The sequence below is a fragment of the Hyaloscypha bicolor genome, assembly GCF_002865645.1.
Source record: "Hyaloscypha bicolor E unplaced genomic scaffold K444scaffold_86, whole genome shotgun sequence".
NCBI classification, from domain to species: Eukaryota; Fungi; Ascomycota; class Leotiomycetes; order Helotiales; family Hyaloscyphaceae; genus Hyaloscypha; species Hyaloscypha bicolor.
The window spans coordinates 1,051,842-1,072,825 of NW_020194588.1; the positions used below are offsets into that span (position 1 = coordinate 1,051,842).

Sequence of the window (20,984 nt, forward strand, 5' to 3'; positions counted from 1 at the left end):
AATATATAATACTTAATATTACTTTCTAGTAATATACTTATTTTAATATCTATTATAAGAAATATTTTATAGACCTGAAATTAGATTATTTTAGTCTAGAAAACTAGAAAAGGCTTTAGATAATTTCTATTTTTCTTAAATTATTTTATAGAGCTATTTTTGAAATTTAAAAAAATATTATAATTATTAATTAAGTATTTTTTATAATAGATATTTTAATTCAAGTATTTAATAGATTATTAGTAAATAATAATTTTTATACTAATCTTTATACTAATCTTTATACTAATCTTTATACTAATCTTTATACTAATCTTTATACTAATCTTTATACTAATCTTTATATTAATTTTTATTACTTAATTTAATAAAACTAATTATAGTATAATAGAATATATATATAAATAATAAAGACTTTTATATTCGAATTTAAAAAAAAAATAAGGGGTTTTTAATATATATTACTATAAGTTTAATAATATATCTTTTTATATTATTACTTTTATATTTCATTCGAATTACTATATAAAATATATTAGAATTAATTAGAAGAAAAAATGAATTTAGCTTATTTTAACTAAAATTAAAAAGCTTTAGAAGAAATATTAAGATTAGATATCTATTTCTAATAGTTTAATATTAGTTAAAGAAATTAAATAGCTAATAGAAAGAGAACTAGACGATTTTAATAGAATTACTTAGATATTAGAAAAATATATATAGCTAGTAAGTTAAAATAAATACAAGAATTATTATTAGAAAAAGTTATATAATATTAGGGACTTATTTATACTTTAATAATAATATTAAGATATATAAAAAAGATATTAGCTAAAGCTTTTATTTATAGAAATTAATATTCTCTTAATTCTAGTAATAAATATTAAAGTAAAATAAATCTTTTTAGATACTTATTATATAATATTATAAGATAGAACTTAAATAATAATTAAGATTTTAGAAATAGTAAAATATTTGAAATATTAGAAAAAAAAATAGAATTTTAAATATTTTTATTAATATTAATAAAAAATAATAAAATTAGTATAAAAATTAGTATAATTATAATTGTTTTCTTTATAATTTATAATTACTAGTATCTTAAAGATATAATATCTAGCTAATTACTACTTTTATTAAAGAAGTTTCTCAAATATTATTAAATAGTTATAATATCTTCTATAACTTATAATTTAGAATTAGATAGAAAAATATATTAGTATAAGCTATTCTTTAGTTTCTTTCTAATATATACTAATAGTATTATTACTTTATAGCCTTTTTAAGATTTAATAGAAAAGTAAAAACTAGTAGTATTTAATTTAGCCTCGAATTCTAGCTACTAAATAATAGAACTAGGAAAGTTAATTTATTTATTATTTCCTTATATTTAATGAGTTAAGTTTCTTTAAATAGTCTTTTTACCTAATATAAAGAATTTAGTAAAATTAATAAATATAATATAGTTATTATATAATAATTAGTAATTAATATAAAAATAAATAAAATTTATATCTGCTATATAATAATCTAATTTTATAGAATAAGAATTTCTTCTTTTTTTACTATATTTCCTACTATATTATAAACTTAATATATTTGTATTTCTATTTTAGTTAGTTTTATACTAATCTTTATACTAACTCAAAAAGAGATTATATATTTTAGTTAAAGCTCTTTATATTCTATTAGCCTTTTCTTTTATTTTATTATCTGAAATTTATTTAATCTCTTTCTTTTAATTAAGCTTTTCCTTAGTTTTCTATATTTCCTTAAACTATATATTATTCTCGGAGTTATATTTAATATCTTTTTATATCGGGTTACTATTATTTCAAGCTATATATAAGCTACTATATTTACTATAGTTAAATAATTATTTATTTAATTTCTAATTCTTTTTTTATTCTTTTCTAAAGCCAGATTAGTATAAAGATTAATATAGAAATATTCTGAAAATATCTTTTTAATTTAATACTTATAGTAAAGTACTTTTATATATTATTAAGCTTATTATCTTATATTTTATTATTATAATTATATCTTAATCTATTACCTTTATTTTTTAATCTTAATATAAATAAAGTCTTTTATAAAAGCTTTATTATATTTATATACTTTTATAATATTTAGGTTTTAAAACAAATCTATTAGTACTTTTATTTTATAAATAATAGTATAAATAGATCTAATAGAAGAGGCTAGTTAAGATATTATATTAATACCTAATATACTAATATTAGAGTTATTTTTGGCTTAAAATAGCTGAAATATAAAGAATATATTCTGGCTACTATTCTATAATATTATAATTAATATAAAAAGTAGAACTATTTCTATAATTAACTTATTATATAATATATACTCTTTAGCTCTATCTCTATTTATAATATATTTCCCAGAGAACTAATATAATATTAAGCCTAGTTCTCTATCTAATTAATGCAATCTCGCTCTCTTTATTTTATTACCTAAACTAATTAAGCTCTGAAATAAGTCAGGCTACTCGCTTCTTAATAGCTCTAATATTATATTTCCAAGAATCTGTATTTTTTAGTGAGTTTACTTAAGGCAAGCCTTTAACTAAGCTTTTACTTTTATATTAACTATTAATAATAGAGTACCGAAATTATATTAAATATAAGGTAAAACTTGTAATCGTTATATTATAGTATAAACCGGGCTTATAACTAATATAAAAAGTAGAACTACTTTTATAATTAACTTATTATATAATATATATTCTTTAGTTCTATTTCTATTTATAATAATAATTAATATATAAATTAATATAATATAAATATAAACTTATCTCAGGCTCTAGAAATAATTTATTAATAATTAATAATATTTTATAATTACTAATATATTTGATATATTAATTATAGTCTATTATTATAGAATATATTATAAAAATAATTTATATAGAAATTAGTAAATTAATTAGTATATTAGAATACTAACTTATAGATTATAATATAGAATTATATAATAGTATAGTTAAGTAATTAAAAAGAGATTAAAAGGTAAATAAAATAAAATAAAATAAAATAATTTACTTTTAAGATATATAAAAAAAATTTTAAACTATTATCTTATTTTTCTCTATTACTTTACTTTAGCTAATACTCTTCTTTTAACTATATTACTTTAATTCCTTAATTAATTCTTTCTATAATATATCTCTTGCTTTATATTAATTACTTTACTAATTAAGATATAGTAATTATAATCTCTAGTTAATTATTTAATTATAGTATAAACTAAGTAAACTAATAGCAAATATTTTATTTCTAGAAAAACTTCTATAAATAAGGCTCTAAAAAAACACTTAATAGAAAAGGCTATATTACTACTATTATATAAATAAAAAGAAAATATAGGTTTAGATCTAGTAATTAGTTAATTAGTAGAAATATTAGTATATTTATTAACTGAATTTATAGCTAAGGCCTTTCAAGAAATTAAAAAATATTAGAAGAATACTAAGTTATTAATTCTAAAGATACTATTTTAATAATTAGTAAAGGAAATTCTGGCTCAAGAAAGTAAATAAGATAAATATATTTAAGCTTCGGCTTTATATGCTTTATAAGAGTTTATAAAGGCGCTTCTTATTATAAAGTTTGAATATAAGTTATTTTTCTTAATTATATTAATCTAATTCTAATAATAAATCTTATAGCTATTTATATAAAGCAAGTTATTATCTAGAAAAAGAATATAAAGCTAGTCTAATAAATGAGATTAAGAATAATGGGCATTAGTAAGGTTAGCAAATACCTTGTAATAGTACTATAGGATAGTTAGTTTACTTGGGTTACTAGTAAAGTAACTAGGTCAGATATTAGGGAATTAACCTTTATATTTAAGGCAAAGCAGTTAGCTAGCCATTAGATTAATAAAGTAATAACTCAAATTATTACTTTTTTAATATATCTCAAATTAGTTATATTCTTTAAAGAACTAGTATAAAGATTAATTAATTAATTAATTGGAACAGAGAGCAGGAGGGGCAGATTCTGCCGGGCCCCTCATTGCCTAGACCGATAATTATCGCTAATTATCGATAATTATCGATTATTGACAAATTAGCGCGATTATCTAATTGTCGCTTATCGAGCTTATCGGAGCCCACACTGGGCCGGTGGAGTACTTTTGACCAGGTACTCGAGTACTTCCCACTTGAAGATCAACATCACGATAACGTAGATCAATCTGGGGCCCTGAGAAAATCTGTTCCCTGTTTTGGCATCAACTCTTGCTTCATTGGGTGTCTTTTTCTCGTGTACTGGCCAAACTTGGAACTTCGATGGAGCCAAAATGGAATCGTTGCGCGCCGTAGCCACTTACAGTAGTGCTGCGGGAAACCACCACTGTAGCTGCAATAGCTAGTAGGAAAAGGTTAAGGATATCAGATGAGTAGTAAGCTTCTTTAAAAGTCCTAAAATAGGGGGCTGCAGCGTTCAAGCCTTGGCGGCCCCCTGGTGTAGATCATCCCCTTGTTTAGGTTTAATGTTCAGCGAGCAAATGCGGGAACAGGATGACAGTTGATCAAGCCTCGGTACCTTCGCAGAACTAACCTTTCTCAGTCTTGATACCGGAGTGGGACTCTTGAGGCACTTGACAAATCCGGATTTAGAGGTGGTCGTGATCGGGCTAGAAATCAAGGGAGGAGTCTCGCTTCATCGTAGATTTCAACCTACAACACTCGAAGGCCCTTCTTTCCTTAGGATCCCTGCTCTTGGATGGGAGTCACATTGAATACAAGTCATTTACCTGAAATCATCTCTCTCGCTAAGACGAGATAAACATACCACAGAAGCACCATCAGCCTCAAGCGATTCTCTACTGCAATGATTCAAGGCCTCTAAAGATTCTTTTTCCAGCCATATCCCAGGTCTCCCATAAATCCATCTTCGCTATCTGTTCTTGGGACAGAATCATATTTTTTACGTTCTCGTCAAACCTGATGAGTCGTAGAATATAGTTGAACATCGCTCTAAAATCGTGCTTTGGAAGAACTGTCGAGCGACGTGGATGTTTGCTTTCGTGATATTGTACTGGACGGTGAATAGTGATATAAAATGCGAGTCATTACTAGTGACTTCGGGTTCCGGTGGTAAATCGTTCAAAATATTGGCTAGATCTCGGAACATTTGTCTCAAAGAATCGATATCAAGACATTCTTAAGACGGGCCGTGCGGAATATAGGGCCAATTAAGGCGGAGCTGGCGAAGAAAGTTGGTGGTCCAGGATGGCTTTGGGTGATCGAGGGAAGGGGTGTGGAGTTTGAAATCAACTGGCCTACGCAGAGGAAATCTTTGATCAATGCTATGAAACCAGAAACGATTGGAATGCTGGTTCCTGTTGTAGTGTGCGTGATTTAGATGCCCCGTTCGAGGCCTCCGTCCCAGACATCGGAGTGTAGGAGAAATGCCCAGTCATATAAAAACAGGATCTTACCCGGCTTATGCACGCAGTGAGATGTGGATTAGTAGATCATGACTGTTGTACTAATCAATAATTTGAAGATTAATAAATGAGATCCTTAGAACTTGTACTTGGACAACGTAGAGAGGCCAGAAGATCCTTATCGTGTCCAAAACCAGAGTTGAGATCTTGCCATTGATGAGATGGTTACTGCGCAAATTGATAAACACGAACACAAGAACGTAGGATCGTGCTCGCAATCCCGAATTGTTAAACTCTGTCGGAAAGCGGTGAGATGGATTAATCATAATCAATTGTTATTCTGGGCTTGACGGTGGATGACTATTCGCTGGCGCATCTTTGAAAGGTTCGAGTCCCTGGACTGCTTTCATATTCCTCGAGTACTTATTTTTCACTACGTGACAGGAAAACAATACCAACTCCTGAGACCCCGCTTCTTGCGGTGCTCGTTGAAAGTGCAGGGCAATTGCAAGCTAAGCATTTCGCACAAGCTGTGGTTCCTGCTTCGAAGAGTCATAGCTTAGTACTCAATATAAGTTAGGAGGAGAGACTATCCTCTTCCGATCACGGCATAGGTCGCACTCTTTACGAGCCGCTGGCCGACCTGTTCTGATTGAAGGTTGTTTCGAGGCCCCAGCTGGCCCCTCCGGGGATAGGGGATGAAGGAGTTCATGAGCGCATTTTCAAAATCTGCTCTCAAGATCATGGGATGTTTTGGAATTTTGAACTGCTAAGGTCCTGAATTTTGACACGAACGTATATTGGAGAAAAGGTTATGCAGACGCGCTTGGCGCTGTAGAGAAGAGACTAGTTGTTGGTGGGGAATGGGTTCTCGATTCATTAGTGGGATTGATTGCAACCTGATCTAGGGATGCAAACATTTCCAAAATAATTGAAATTTGAGGCCACTGGACTGTAGATTATATTGCCAATTCTTTTATCGAGTTTAAAAATCTATAAAGTACCTTGCTGCTCGGTTAGAATTAGGGCTCTATAGTTGAAAAGTGAAACCCTTGTTAATTGTGAAGTCCAAGGTTGCTTAAACATCCTTGGGACTCGCGCCCTGCTTGCTACCAGAAGCTGATACGGTCCTCCAAAACGACCCATTTTCCCTCCGTCGCATCCCAGAATGCAATTGAATCCATCTTGACTACAGAGTGAATCTTGCCTGCTTTCCAAGCTCGACGAAGACCTTATTAAAACCCGCCAACGTTTTGACTAGACGAACGACGTTGCTCTCTATTTGTGGAACAGTAAACATTTGGACAATCACCGCTCCTCTTACTTTTCCTAAACTCCTGACTTCAATAACTAGTCTATCGAACTATCGATATCTAACGCAAATTCCGTTAATTTAATCTACCTCTTCGGGCTCAAAAGAGTCTACCAAAAAATTGCTAAAGCATTTAGTGCGCTCATTTTCCCGCAAGTACGTAATGGGTAGCTTTATAGATGAGGTTACCTCACCGAATGTGACGTCTAGCACTGCATTTCCGAATTCTTGTCCATCGTACCAAGTCTGCAGTAGTGCAGGGACTTTATCCAGCCAAGGAAGCTTGACCGCAACTCCCGTAGTATTAACCACCATTGTTCTCGAATTAATACCAACCACTTAGCTAGTTCTTAGACAGAAGTCAATGAATTATCCTTCACCACACGCTACAGCATCCAATACCCACATGAGGTGCACTAGAGGGCAAAACGTGACTAAATAGGCAAACAACTAAACCAGGGGCATGCGCGATAAAGCAGGAATAGTATACGATTGCGAAGTAGTCAACTAATTATTAGGAAACGAAGGTTACTTGACTCGAACTACGGAAAAGGCCAGTTCTCTTATTTGTAACTCCCAAGTCACATGACAGCGGACAAGCCTGTGATCATGTGACCACTACACAAAAACTGCCAAAACAACATGATTTTTATGAAGTACGGCTTGCCGTACCACACTATTAATCTAATAAAAGGTGGGAATAGGGAGTCAAGAAGACTCGTATTTGACTGACTCGTGTTTCCCTAGAAAGCGGCTTAGGCAGCTGCTGCGCGGCCAACGAGAGCGACCGCGGGATTTCGCTGTTTCGGCGAAACACACCCTGCTGAGCGCCGCTCCGGGATGGATATCTCCGTGCTGCCATCCGCCATTGGAATGTGTAACGAGGCTGCCCTCAAAAGTCCGTGTTTTTAGGGGGGATCTCGCTAAGAAGCGAACGCCAAATCCAATCTTGTGCCTTTTATCTTATTCTCTTAATCGCTTTAAAAGAGGGCTACAACTGACTATAGCTCCTTTAATCGTGTGCGTATAAATTACAATAGGTACAATTAATAGTTATTACATATTTGTCAAGTGAAGTGAGAGACTTTGGTTTTGCAATGCCAAAATACATCGCCTAAAACACGGACTTTTGAGGCCGGGCCGCGATGCAGGAACGCCAATAACTTATTTTAGGGGGCCAGTTACCAGTAGCATACCAGTAAGCTAGACTCCAGAAGGGTGTTCGGTCCAGTAAGAGGGCGCACTCATCGGAGTAAACCAACACACACTTCGGGCTCGGCAGGTTCGGCCGGGTGGATTCCCCCACATTGCTTTTGCGGGGGAATCCATCTAATATTCCGGGCTTTTCCCAGGGAATTTCAATCTCCTGCCAGACGTGAGATTGGGCTCCCTAAAGGAGACAAGCTCCCCAATCCACCTCCTTTGACTTTCAGAGCTCTCCCTCGTACCTTTCGAGATTCTATCTAGTCACACACACAATGATACAATAACCCCTGTTCCAAGCCTTCTTATTACCATAACGACGCCTCTGCCTCTGCCATCAAACACTACAGAGGCGATCTATCAACTTTTAGGGGTTACGCCTGAATCCGGGCCGAAAAAATGTATGCTGAGTGGCTGTGCTAGCTCCGTTGGTTCTGCAATGGACTTCAAACTTAGACCCCTGTCTTTGTTCAGGGATTCTCTCCCCTTATTTCACCCACATCACTCGATTGGCCTTGGCTCAGGAAGGAGGCGAGAGGCATATGGCGTAGTTCCTCTGACTCGTTGTGCATCGGCGAAGTCCGCTGGCGTCGACGCAGGGTTGACCTCATTAAATGAGCTCTTCCTCACGAAATGCATATACCGGCCTGCGGCTGCTGCAGAGTATCCATTCTCCTGGCAAACTTAAAATCGAAATTGACATGATGACACATTCAAGCAATTCCCGCCCTCTAAAGGTCGAGATCATCTCAATCGTATTCCTGGTCGTCTCCTGGATCGCTGTCCTCTTACGGTGTTATGTCCGGCGATGGATTTCGAGGGCTTTCCGGATTGATGACTGGCTCATGTTATTATCTGTGGTAGATTCCCTCGATTCCGTATGTGTATCAATACTAATCCCGCCATGTTACTTAGATACTGTACTCCGTCTATACTGCCTTAAATCTCGTCGCATTACACGCCGGTCTGGGACGGCATACTGAAGATGTACCACAGCAAGTCCAGATCCAGGGACATAAGGTAAGCTATCATCTAATCTCTGACCCCCGAGTCATTCATAGTAACACACCGATAGTGGTCGGGTTTTGGGGCCCTACTCTACATCATCCTGATGGCTATTATCAAATGCAGTCTTGCGACTTTCCTTCTACGGATCGTCATTGAGAGGGCATATCGATTGACCATCTATGCCTCAATGGCGATAGTGGTAATATACTCACTTGTAATCTTCTTCTATAACCTCTTCCTCTGCCATCCTATGGAGTTTTTATGGAACCGCACAATCGAAGGCGGTACCTGTGCTCCGGGCGCCCTTGTCTCTGGGTATGCCTTGTCAGCGTTGGCTATTGTGTCGGATTTATTTTTTGCACTGCTTCCAGTTCCATTGATCTGGACTATCAAGATGAACATAAGGACCAAGATTTCTGTGTTTGGAGTTCTCTCCTTCGGCATCGTGTAAGTTGCGATTCTATTTGAGTCTTCTTAGCGTTTGTATCAATTCTAAAACTACGATAGTGCCAGCATCGCTACTATCGCACGGCTTGGAACCCTTATTAATATTAACAACAATAGTGATTATCTTTGTACGTTATGCTCGAATCCTCCTTCCCCCTTCTTGCAGGTTTTCTGCTAACATTTCTGCCAAGATTATATAACAGATACTCTGATTTGGACTACCCTTGAAATCTCCCTCGCGATAATCGGCGGTTCAATTGCAACGCTTCGTCCTTTGATGAAGGCCCTACGGATTAAGGGCTTCATGAGCAGTGGGGGGACTAATACGGGTGGCGCATACTTTGATACGCGGGATTGTCGGCCTTTGCCACTGGGTTCGCTCAGGGGACCTCCAGATCAATGTCTACGGAGCGACACCACAATGGATGTCGAAAATCAATGGCAAAACCGCGCGGTTATCCAGGCTGAAAGTTGCGATGCGATGTCAAGGACAGGGAGCGAAGAGATGATTCTCGAGGGGGATGGAATCAAGGTGACCACAGGCGTCACGGTTACAAATGTGAAAAATTAAGCAATTGACACGCAGGAACTGCTCCCAGAAGCTTTTTCGTCCAATTACAAAAGTATAATATCCCCTTTGAGCGAACAGATTATGCTGGGTATCATACGATGCGAGTTCTTCAACTAACACGCATCTCATTCACCAATGTTGGATATGTATCCTTGACTTCAAGCGACCACAACACCTGCTCGAAGATTTCGTGCCTCCCTCCCCAGTTCTACCAAAGCATCCTCATATGTGGCCCTCTGTTCTTGACCAAAAAACTCCGCCTTGATATTGACTCTCTCAATCTTTCCGCTGGACCGCTCAACTCCTTTCGTTCTGCCAATTTCATTCCAGAACCATCTCCCTTCACTTGCCGTGAACAGTGTCCATGCATGTCCTCGTTTTCCAGCTCTCGCAGTTCTGCCAATACGATGCACATAGCTTGTAAGGCTGGTTGGGACATCGTAGTTGATGACATGTGCCAAGTTCGGAAGATCAAGACCACGGGATACGAGATCTGACGCAACAAGAATCGAGACCTTCGCTGCGGCGAAGGACTTGAGAGCGGATTTGCGAGCGGCGCGTGGTGTCGTGGATGTCAACGTCCCGATTTTATGAGAGGAAGATGGCGCGAGAAGAGCGATCAGGCGGCCGAGACGAAGCGCGGACTCATTTGACTTAGTGAAGATGAGGACTCCTCGAGGAGTGTCTGGTTCGCGTTTCGACGTCTTGTGGCTCATCGAGCGGGCCGAGCTCTGATATCCCTTCTCATCCGAGGAGGACTTGTCATCAGAAGGGTCCGAAGAGCTTTCAATCAGCAGATCTCCAGAAAGTACGTCTTCTCTTTTCAGAAGCTCCATCAAATACAATGGCTTGATGTTCTCATCTTCAACCTTAACACCAGACTCAAGAAGTAAGGGGGGAAGAACATGCGCTTGAGAAGTCTCAATATTGTCATGTCCGGCTGACGACGAGCCCTCCAGCAAGATCAACTTTGGTCGATAAAGTCTCAACGGGTTCAACAGCCCAACATCTCTTGTCATCGTCGCACTCAAAATGATCTTTCTGACTCGATCCAGTGGCCGTGTAGACCTACCCTCCACGTCCATTCTAGCCATTGCAACTTCAAGCCACTGCTGGAAACTTTGATCGAGCAGCTTGTCGGCCTCGTCCACAACAAACCATTTGATGTGTTTCAAAGTAAAGCCGGGAGCGGACTTGATATGTTCAACCAGTCGGCCCGGAGTGCAGATCAAGATATCGACGTTTGACGATGGTCTGAAAACATGGTCTGGCAGATCAGATACGACTTCCTCATCGCAGAGAGCTCCCTCGTCGCTCCCATCTTCCGAGTTCTTCCACTTCTCATTGAGTTGTGATTGTTGCTTTTCATATGCAATTGGATCATAGAGCAGTTTTTGGGTGATCAACATCTCCTGTTCGACTTTCAAAGTTTCGTTGCCCACAGCTGTCCCGATCTTAACACGTTTTCTCCCCAACCTACCCGGAAAAGCTGAAGCGCAAATCTCGCAAACGTTCTTTGCTTGCGTGACAAGTTCCCTAGTTGGCATGACAATAAGACCTCGCAGTTTGGTGGTTTGACTGCGGCTGATGCTTTCAACCATGGGAAGAACGTATGCCAATGTTTTACCTGAACCCGTAGCCGCAGAAACAAGAATATCACCAAGCTGCTGTAGCTCCCCGGGAAGAAGGAGTGGTAGGACAGCCGCCTGGACAGCAAATGCTTCGCTAAGTCCCCTGTCTTGCAAGGCTCTGGCAACATCAACATCAATTCCAACTTCGGAGAAGGAAGCCGTGGCAGTTGGTAACACTCGGATAGGTGATGCAAGCCAAGGAGGCAGAGAGGTTGAGGCTGCAAGGACGGGCAGCTCGGGGACTGGGTCTGGCTGAGGAAGAGGGACCAGGTCGTGGACTTCAATGGGAACCTCTTCCTTCTCGGCCTGAATTTGCTCCCCAACAGGTTCCGACTTTGACTTTTGGACGAACCTCTCCGCTTTCTTCATGGATTTTTCCCGCTTCTCCATCAATTTCTTGTGTCTCAAGCCATTATCTTCCTCTTGGGTCACTGTCCCTCCACTATCCTGTTCAACGTTTGCGCCGACCCGCTTTGTCTTCCTCTTTATCCGTTTGTCCAACTCATCCACCTCGTTTTTTGCAAATTTGGACGTGGAACCAATGACTGGAGACCCAGCTGATAGCTTCGGTTCCCTCGGTAGTATGTTTTCCTTTGTCCTTGGTTCATTCTGCCCCTCATCTTGACCACTTGCTGCCAAACTCAGTGATTTCACCCCTCGGGACCTTTTCAGTTCCGCGGCAGGTGAAACAAAAGCGCCCGCCGCTGATTCTCTTGACTTGTTCAATTCTTCTACGTCCTGGGGAGAATCGCGAGCCTTCCAGGGCTTCTTGTCCTTCTTCGTTCTCTTCGGAGCTGATTCCTCCTCCACATCCTCGCGGTTGCGCTTACGTATTGCCGTTGATTCAAAGTCCGGTACTATGGTGGCAGAAGGTCGTCCCGGGATCGTCTTCGAGGGTAGGACATATCTTGCATAGGTTGCTGAAGCATGGCGAGGTGGGGTCGCAGCAGCAACTTCTGTGCCAAGAGCCGTCGTAGAAGGTTTCGTGGAAGGTTGGTTCGGGGCAGAGGATTTCTTCGATGGAGGAATGTATCGAGAGTATATCTGGGAAGCCATTGACCTGGCGGTGATTGTATCGCTGCTGTCAGGAGGTTGCTTTCGGGTTGATTGATGGGGGGCGAAGAAAATTTACGGTGGCCGACAAATCCGGTGATGCCAAAGATTTCCAGCGCGTCTCCCGGCTCCAAGTTCCAAACTTCCCTTCACCACCAACCTGATCACGACTCCATCACAGCAATGACTCTGCCTCGCTAGCCCTGCTACTGCGGCCAGATTCCCTCGGGCGCAGGGCAGTCCCTCGCCTGCACCATGCCGTACAATATTGCGATGGTTAGCGACTACTTCTTTCCCCAACCAGGTGGCATCGAAAGCCACATCTACCAACTCTCTACGAAACTCATCGACCGCGGACACAAGGTTATCGTCATCACGCACGCGTACGAAGGCAGAACCGGCGTTAGATACCTCACGAATGGCCTCAAAGTCTACCACGTCCCGTTCCTCGTCATCTACCGCGCCACGACCTTCCCAACAGTGTTCTCATTCTTCCCAATTTTCCGGAACATTGTCATTCGAGAGCAGATTGAAATCGTGCATGGCCATGCAAGTTTAAGCAGCTTCTGCCATGAAGCCATCCTTCATGCGAGGACAATGGGACTGAGGACGGTTTTCACGGATCATTCGTTATTTGGTTTTGCAGATGCTGCCAGCATCCTCACCAACAAGCTTCTCAAGTTCACTCTCAGTGATGTGGATCATGTAATTTGCGTCAGTCATACATGGTAAGGCGCCTACCAACATGCCCCATTCACGTCTAAGTCCAGTAGCAAAGAAAACACCGTTCTTCGCGCCTCTCTCGACCCCTTGATGGTTTCCGTCATCCCAAATGCAGTCGTCGCAGAGAACTTTCGACCTCTTTCCCATCCAGCTTACCCCCCATCCGAATTTGGGAATCATATGGTTCCCGTACAACAACATCTCGGCCCACACGATACGATCACCATCGTTGTCGTTTCCAGACTGTTCTATAATAAAGGAACTGATCTCTTGGTGGCAGCAATCCCTCGAATACTTGCAAGCCACCCACATGTTCGATTCATAATTGCTGGGTCTGGTCCAAAAGCTATCGATCTAGAACAGATGCTGGAAAGGAATGTCCTCCAGGACAGAGTCGAGATGTTGGGCCCCGTGAGGCACGAGGAAGTCAGAGATGTCATGGTCAGAGGACACATCTATCTCCACCCAAGCTTGACAGAGGCATTTGGTACCGTGATTGTTGAGGCAGCAAGCTGTGGCCTTTACGTTGTATGTACCCAGGTTGGAGGCATTCCAGAGGTTCTGCCCAACCATATGACGGTATTCGCAAAGCCCGAGGAGGATGACCTGGTTGCTGCAACTGGGAAAGCTATCGCAGCGCTCAGATCGAACAAAGTTCGCACGGAGAACTTCCACGATCAGGTTAAGAAGATGTATTCATGGACAGATGTGGCTGAACGGACCGAGCGTGTATATGACGGGATTTCTGGTGTTCTCAGCGAGGCCGACTTCTACGGATACGATGCTGCAGATGCGGCAAGCTGGAGTGCAACGAGAGGGCGGGCGGGCGTGCAGAGCTTTGCATTGATTGACCGTTTGAAGCGGTACTACGGGTGTGGAATCTGGGCTGGGAAACTGTTCTGTCTATGCGTGGTTATTGACTATCTCCTGTTCATGTTCCTCGAGTTCTTCGCCCCAAGAGACGAAATTGATATTGCCAGGAATTGGCCAAAAAAAATCAGGGTAGAAAACTCCAGAAGGGACCAGCGCACTTTCAAACGGTGACATCGAGGATGGGAGTTCCAAGACCACGCTCGCAAGCTACTGCCCTGAAACGGTGCAGGCAGTTTTCCGATCAGTCACGCATTGGTATTAAGACTGAAGTCGCCATGGGAGAAAGGCTCGCCAAGTATAGCAAGCAGTGCCAAGGTGTGTACCTGTAAAGTTCCGTGAAATCCTAGTTAATATAAAACAATTCGCCTCAATGTTACCATATTCGAATTCCTTTATTGCCTCGCCAGCCATTAACTCATAAGCAAAATATTGGCCGATAAAGAGATAATAGCCGGTTCCCCTCCCACTGCGCTTCGCTTGTGGTCGGGATAAGCAAGTGTCTCGTTTAACCAAGGTCCCACCGAGATTTTAGCCGGTACTTGATTTTTGTTATGCATTGCACTCAAAATCAAGAATATTTGCAATGGAATTAAGGATGCTAGTTACAAAAAAACAAAGCTATCTAGAACTATACAAAATCGGTATTCGCTTGTATACTATTAATTGAGCCCGTATTACTCTCTATATCTAACGAGTCTGAGTAATTAAAGAAGAGTAAACTTGAGTCTATATACTCTCTTATATTCTTCTTTTAATACTTCTATTTTATAGTATTAATTACTATATTATTATTTCTATTAATAAAGGTATTTAATATCTCTAATTAATTAAAGGCTGGATTATTAAGAAATACCTTAAGCTAGTAAATTACAAGTTATAAATTCAGATAAAAGTTCTTTTAATAATAAACTCATTTAATAATTATAGAGTTTTTATTAGATTTATAAATTAGTATTACGTGGCACCAGTTACATAGTGCCACTGCACGTGACTTAGCATATAGCCAGTACTTTTAGCCGGGCGCACAGCCTTTAGCTTAATTCAAGCTCTTTATTACTACTGCAATATTACCTTATTATAATATATAGTAGTAATATAATAATTACGATTGAGATCGACCTTGCAATACGGTACGAATTACTATAGTAATAAAGCAATATTCCCCTCGCCCCTATAGAAAGAGCTTCCTGCCATATATACCCTTACTAGTAGAGTCGTCCGATTTCTCACCTCCCCAAGTCTTTATTTGGCTAGTATCCCTCTATATTAGGGCACAAGGCATATATAGTAGTTGTAATTGGGAGATTATTAAGACTAGATATAACGCGAATAAGAAGTATAGTAGAGAAGGAGGTAATATATAAGTAGAGGGTATATTTTGGGATATACGTTATTATAGCCTGCTTATAGGGCCCTTAGAAGTGAGATATAAGCTTTTAAGAGAAAAGGATACTCTATACTAGTAGACTTCTTATAGATAGCTTAGAATAGCTATATTATAATAAGAACGTTATTTTTTAAAGTCTAAAGAAAGAGACTTATTATGTGGTACTAGTTATATAGTGCCACTATATATAACTTAGTATATAGCTAGTGCTTTTAGCCGGGCATATAGCCTTTAGCTTAATTTAAGCTCTTTACTACTATTATAATATTACCTTATTATAATAATTAGTATTATATTTTCTTTTAGAATTAACTCGTTTTTTAATTAATATTTTATTATTCTAGCTAATTTAGTTTTTTTATTTTTATAAATTTAGATATTAATATTTTTAAAATAACTTTTAGCTTAATTAATAATAATAATAAGCTTTTTTTTAGTTTTATAAAAAGCTTTTCTATTATTCTTTTTTTTTCTTTTTAATTTAAATATAAAGCTTTATTATATTTATAAATAAGCTCTTTTTATATAAGCTTTTATAAAACATTATTTTTTAATTTTATTTTTTATAAAGTTTTATTTCAAGAATCTAATATTTTATTAGAATAAATAAATAATAAAAAGAAAAAATATAAGCTATTTTTTATTTTAATTTCTTTAATTAATCTTTTTCTTTTTTTATATAATTATATTATTTTTAATTCTAGTTTTATAATTAATAAATTATATAATTAGTTATATAATTTTATATTATAAATATAATTTAATTAATAAACTAGTTTATATTAGATTTAGTAAATTTAGGAATTATATATTAATATTATAATATTATAATATTTATTTCTAAATAATAATAATTTTATATATTATTAATAAACTAAAAATTAGAATTATTAAAAGTATTTTTAATTATATATTTTTATATTATTTATATATAAATAAAAAAGAAATTATAAAAAAAAGAAATTTATATTATATAAATAGTTTTAATTATTATAATTAATTTATAATTTTTATAAATATAATTATATATTTATTAATAAAATAACTAATATAAATTCCTAATTTATTTATATTTAAAACATTTTTTCTTTTTATAATATAAAATTTCTTTAAAATATTTTAATATTTCCGAAATTATATATATAATTAATTTTATTTTACTTATATAAAATATTTTATAATTTTATATTTAAAAACTAAACTAAACTAATTAATTAAAAAAATAGATTTAAAAAAGATTTAATATAATTATATTAAATATATTATTAAATTTATATAATAAATATATATAATAATATATAAATAAATAAATATTAAATATTATAGATCTAGTTTTCTGTTTTAGATAAAGCTTATAATTAAAATTATATTTCTTAATTAAATATTAAAAAATATATATAAAGAAATATTTCTAGTTTTAGAAAAAGATATTAATTAGTTTTTTATTAGAATTAATTCTGGAAATTAGTTATATTTATAAATATTATTTTATAATTTATTTATTTTAATTATTTTATTATTAAATATCTTATATTCTAATTAATTTAATTTCTAAAAAATAGTTTATTATAAAATAAATAAATTATTAACTAAAAAAATACTTATATTATTATTAAAATAATTTAACTAAATAGTTAGAAAAGTATTTAATTAAATACTTTTTATATTATCTAATTAGAAAAAGAAAATAGAATTGAGATATTTCTAGAATTAGTTAATAATATAATAATAATAATAAAGAAATTAGTAATAATATATTATTATATTATTAAATTAGAAATAGAAATATAATAAAAAAACTATTTAAAAAAACTAAAATAATATAAAAATAATAGAATTATTTAAGTTATAAATATAATAAAGATTATATATTATATTTTTTATTTTAAAAATATAATTAGAAATATCTAGAAATATAAAAAGTAATTATCGGTTCACTAGGAACGCGTAGCACCGTCACGTAGTCGTGGAATGCTAATTGCGTAAGGTTAGTGAAGTTGTTATTATTTTGAAGTAGGGATTGCAGTATCGTGGTGTTAATATGCGATCCCTAAATCTGCTAAGCCTAAAGGGGTCTAGTCTACTGGTCGAGCCACTAATGGGACGCGAGATCACATAACCATGTCCCGTATCCCATGTCCCATTGCCCATGTCCCGTTACTACGCACGTGACTTCCAAAGGAATAGCTGTACTAATACTGGAAACTCTCTAAAAACGCGAAAAACAGTGTCTCCCTCCGATCGCATGCAAATTCCCTAATCCGGCCTAGTGCCAGATTTCCCAAACGCTCTGTATATCCATATTGCTTCTGAGGTTTTGGTCACATGCCAAAGGCCGCGGCCTTTTGCACGTGACTTCCCCTCCCATAATATCCTCCCATCCCATATATCCATATCCCGCTCTATTCGCGTTCGACCCATCCCTCCACGTCCAATTATATTGTGTTCGTATTAATGAGGCGCTTGAGGGCGTTCAATGGCTTTGATTTCGTTATAGAGTCGGCAGAATTCGATTCTCCCTTGATCCACTTGACTTCCGCGATCTCTCGTCGTTCGTACGCCTGGCAGAGGCACATTACGTCAATCATTAGGCGTTTCTCTCGAGTGGTGCCCAATTTGACAAGGCATTCGTATAACGACTTCGAATCCGTACAGACGACTAGTGGTAGTTCCATTTCCAGTGCTCTATTAATTATAGATTTGACTGAAGCGCCCATATCAAAACCGTAAGCCATACCGTAGAGTTCCGAAGCTAGAACGCTTCTGGTAACTCTCTTGTATTTGGTGGAGGACCAGTGAATAATATTAGCGCGTCCAGTTCTATCTACTAGAACTAGAACGTATCCGATTTGGGAGGAGAGATCTCTATTATTTGCGAACGAAGCGTCCGTAAAAACGATCAAACGTAAGGACTCCTTCGCTAGCTTCACGAATCTCAGTCCTCTGGCGGCATTCTCAATTTGCCATTAAATATGCTTATTAAGTGCTTTTACGTTAGTTTCCGAGGGTTCGATAGCTTGAGCGGCGATTAACAGGTCATATAAAGCTTCTGGTTAACAGACTAACGCAATATACGCTCCTCTAGCGCGTTGGGCGATATATTGGTCCTTAATAGAGAGATTTTGACGAATAGTACCCCTACTGCTTGTAGTAGTAGTATTCTTCGTGGAAACGGTTCGGAGGTTTTTACACTGGCGTTCCTGCATAAGAGTAATTCCAGTAATATCCGCATAAATAATACCTTTATTAAACTTAAGATCATAGTCAAAAGTAAGGGATTCACGCTCCTTAGCCAAGAACTTAGCCTCATAGAGCTTCAGTTACTCTGCCTTCGCAAAATCGTTAGTTCCGACAAATAAGGTATTATTAGTTTAAAGGCCAACGATTCCGAAGGATTGCTTGCTATAGAGGAGGCAAGAATTATAAGTCGACTATTCCATGGAAAGTTCATTAATATAGTAGGAATAGTAAGTCTTGAACCAGTAGTTCCCAGCTTCCGGTACGCCATATAGTGGTTTTACAACCTTTAGAATAGAATCGTCCTTTAGATTTAGCTCTCTAGCAAGCTCGTAAGGTGGGTTAACGTAGAAATTGCAATTAAGCAAGGTTATTAATTAGACATAAGCTTGCGAGATATTACGTAAATATAATTCCGTAGTATCTGTCATTATGGCAGCGATACTAAGGATAATTCTCTGGCTAATATATTAAATAATAGGTAATTGCATTAATATCATATGTTTCTCACCGTTATTATAGGCTTGAACGACTAGTCTCGACTTCTTAAGCTCTCTCTCCGTACCCTTATTCTTAATCTCGTTAATGAACCGGGAATTAAAGATACGTACTTCCTTTAGTACCTGAGATCTGGGAGTGACCTCAAATACACCCTTTTCCAGAAGGCTAGCGACTTTAACTTGACGGGAATCCTCGTATAGTTCGTCGTCCTACAGGAATACCGTAATATCCGGGGTCTTGCGAGGGCGTCCTCTGCCACGCTTTAGTAGAATAGCAGGAATAACAGGAGAAATCATGCCTGCATTGCCTTTAGCCTCGCCGTTGGGTTCGGGAACAGGTTCAGGTTCGGGGTCATTAGTAATAACCTCAATATCCCCTATATAAAAGGGCTTTACGGAGGTTGAACGGAAGGTAGTATTGCCACGTAGTAGAGCTAGCACGCAGTCCTCCCCATTGACAGCTACTAGCTTATATGGTCCATCCTAACTACCAGGTTAACCGGTATTCCCTTCGCGCCAAACGAGAACGTCCGAATTCAGGGGTAGTTCGTGGATATCAGTAATACTAGAACCATTTCGGGTATTTAAAGCGTTCGTAATTTGACATCTAGCTCAAAGCTTCTGAATTTCCACTATTGCCTTCTTAAGTACCGCCGATCGCTGTAATACAGTGGGCAATAGGGCGTCATATTCGGTTATTCGAGGTAAAGCGCCGTAAACCAAAAGGGTTGGGACAATGCCGTCAGGTCCTGCAGAGTCATTAATGGCCTTGAAAGCCATTTGAAGTGCGGTATCCTTATTGATTCCGTCAACTTCGGCCGTAATAATAAGGTAGGCGCGTCGGATCAGGCCATAGTAGCGTTCTACGATTCCGACGGAGTTGTGAGCTTCTATAGAGACAATCTTGACCTTGGTTCCTATAGTATTTGCAAGCTAAGCGAACTCCTTGCTAGTAAACTGCTTTCCGGCGTCCGCTATAATCTAATCGGGAGGGCCTAAATAGTTATCAATCCAGTACTACTTAAGTGCGTCCCAGATATATATTGCACTAATATTCTGGAGCCATTAGCCGGCTTAATATCGAGTGCCTTTATTAATAACGTAAAGTATAGGCTTACCGGAAATATAGAAAATATTAACAATAATAAAGTAGTTAAAGCTAACGTCGTCTCTCAAGTTAAACTTGAATTATCCGGGTAATCGGCCGTATTTCTGGTATTACTTATAGTACTTCATAAGGTACTTAAGGGCTTCCATATTAATATCGTGGCCTGCTTATTCTAGTATATTTCGGAGCTTACTAATAGATAGATAACCAAAATAACGGTATAGATATCGTAATTCAACTTCTATAAGAAAGCAGGGATTATAAGTAAAGAATTCGGAAATAAAGCCTTATAGTATAGTATTCTAAAGCAGGAAAGAGTATCCGAAACATTATACTACAGATATATATTCTCCGGTAGAAGTAATAAGATAATTAGTAAAATTATTAAAATAGATCTCTAGCTTATCTATATTGGCTAAGCTAAGCAAAAATAAAGTCTTTAAAGGCATAATATAGAATTATACTTACCTAATTAGTATACTTACTATTACAGATCTAATAGAAGATATAGATCTA

General features: G+C 36.8%; 3 protein-coding genes across 3 annotated transcripts; 2 read left to right on the forward strand and 1 right to left on the reverse strand.

The window, feature by feature from the left end:
* Positions 1-8,634: 8,634 nt before the first annotated feature.
* On the forward strand, positions 8,635-9,956 carry K444DRAFT_530122 (uncharacterized protein; the record flags this gene model as incomplete). The annotated part of the gene is made up of 5 exons (XM_024874877.1): positions 8,635-8,790; positions 8,846-8,950; positions 9,006-9,385; positions 9,446-9,513; positions 9,577-9,956. 5 exons carry the CDS (start codon positions 8,635-8,637, stop codon positions 9,954-9,956), a joined length of 1,089 nt encoding a protein of 362 aa, XP_024736392.1.
* K444DRAFT_613445 (P-loop containing nucleoside triphosphate hydrolase protein) lies at positions 9,703-12,749 on the reverse strand. Its single transcript, XM_024880349.1, has one exon. It carries the CDS (start codon positions 12,641-12,643, stop codon positions 10,115-10,117), a length of 2,529 nt encoding a protein of 842 aa, XP_024736393.1. The 5' UTR covers positions 12,644-12,749; the 3' UTR covers positions 9,703-10,114.
* Positions 12,750-12,795: 46 nt separating this feature from the next.
* On the forward strand, positions 12,796-14,605 carry K444DRAFT_663883 (glycosyltransferase family 4 protein). The gene is made up of 2 exons (XM_024886896.1): positions 12,796-13,368; positions 13,414-14,605. The coding sequence occupies exons 1-2, from the start codon at positions 12,896-12,898 to the stop codon at positions 14,405-14,407; spliced, it is 1,467 nt and encodes a 488-aa protein (XP_024736394.1). The 5' UTR covers positions 12,796-12,895; the 3' UTR covers positions 14,408-14,605.
* The last annotated feature ends 6,379 nt before the right edge of the window (positions 14,606-20,984 follow it).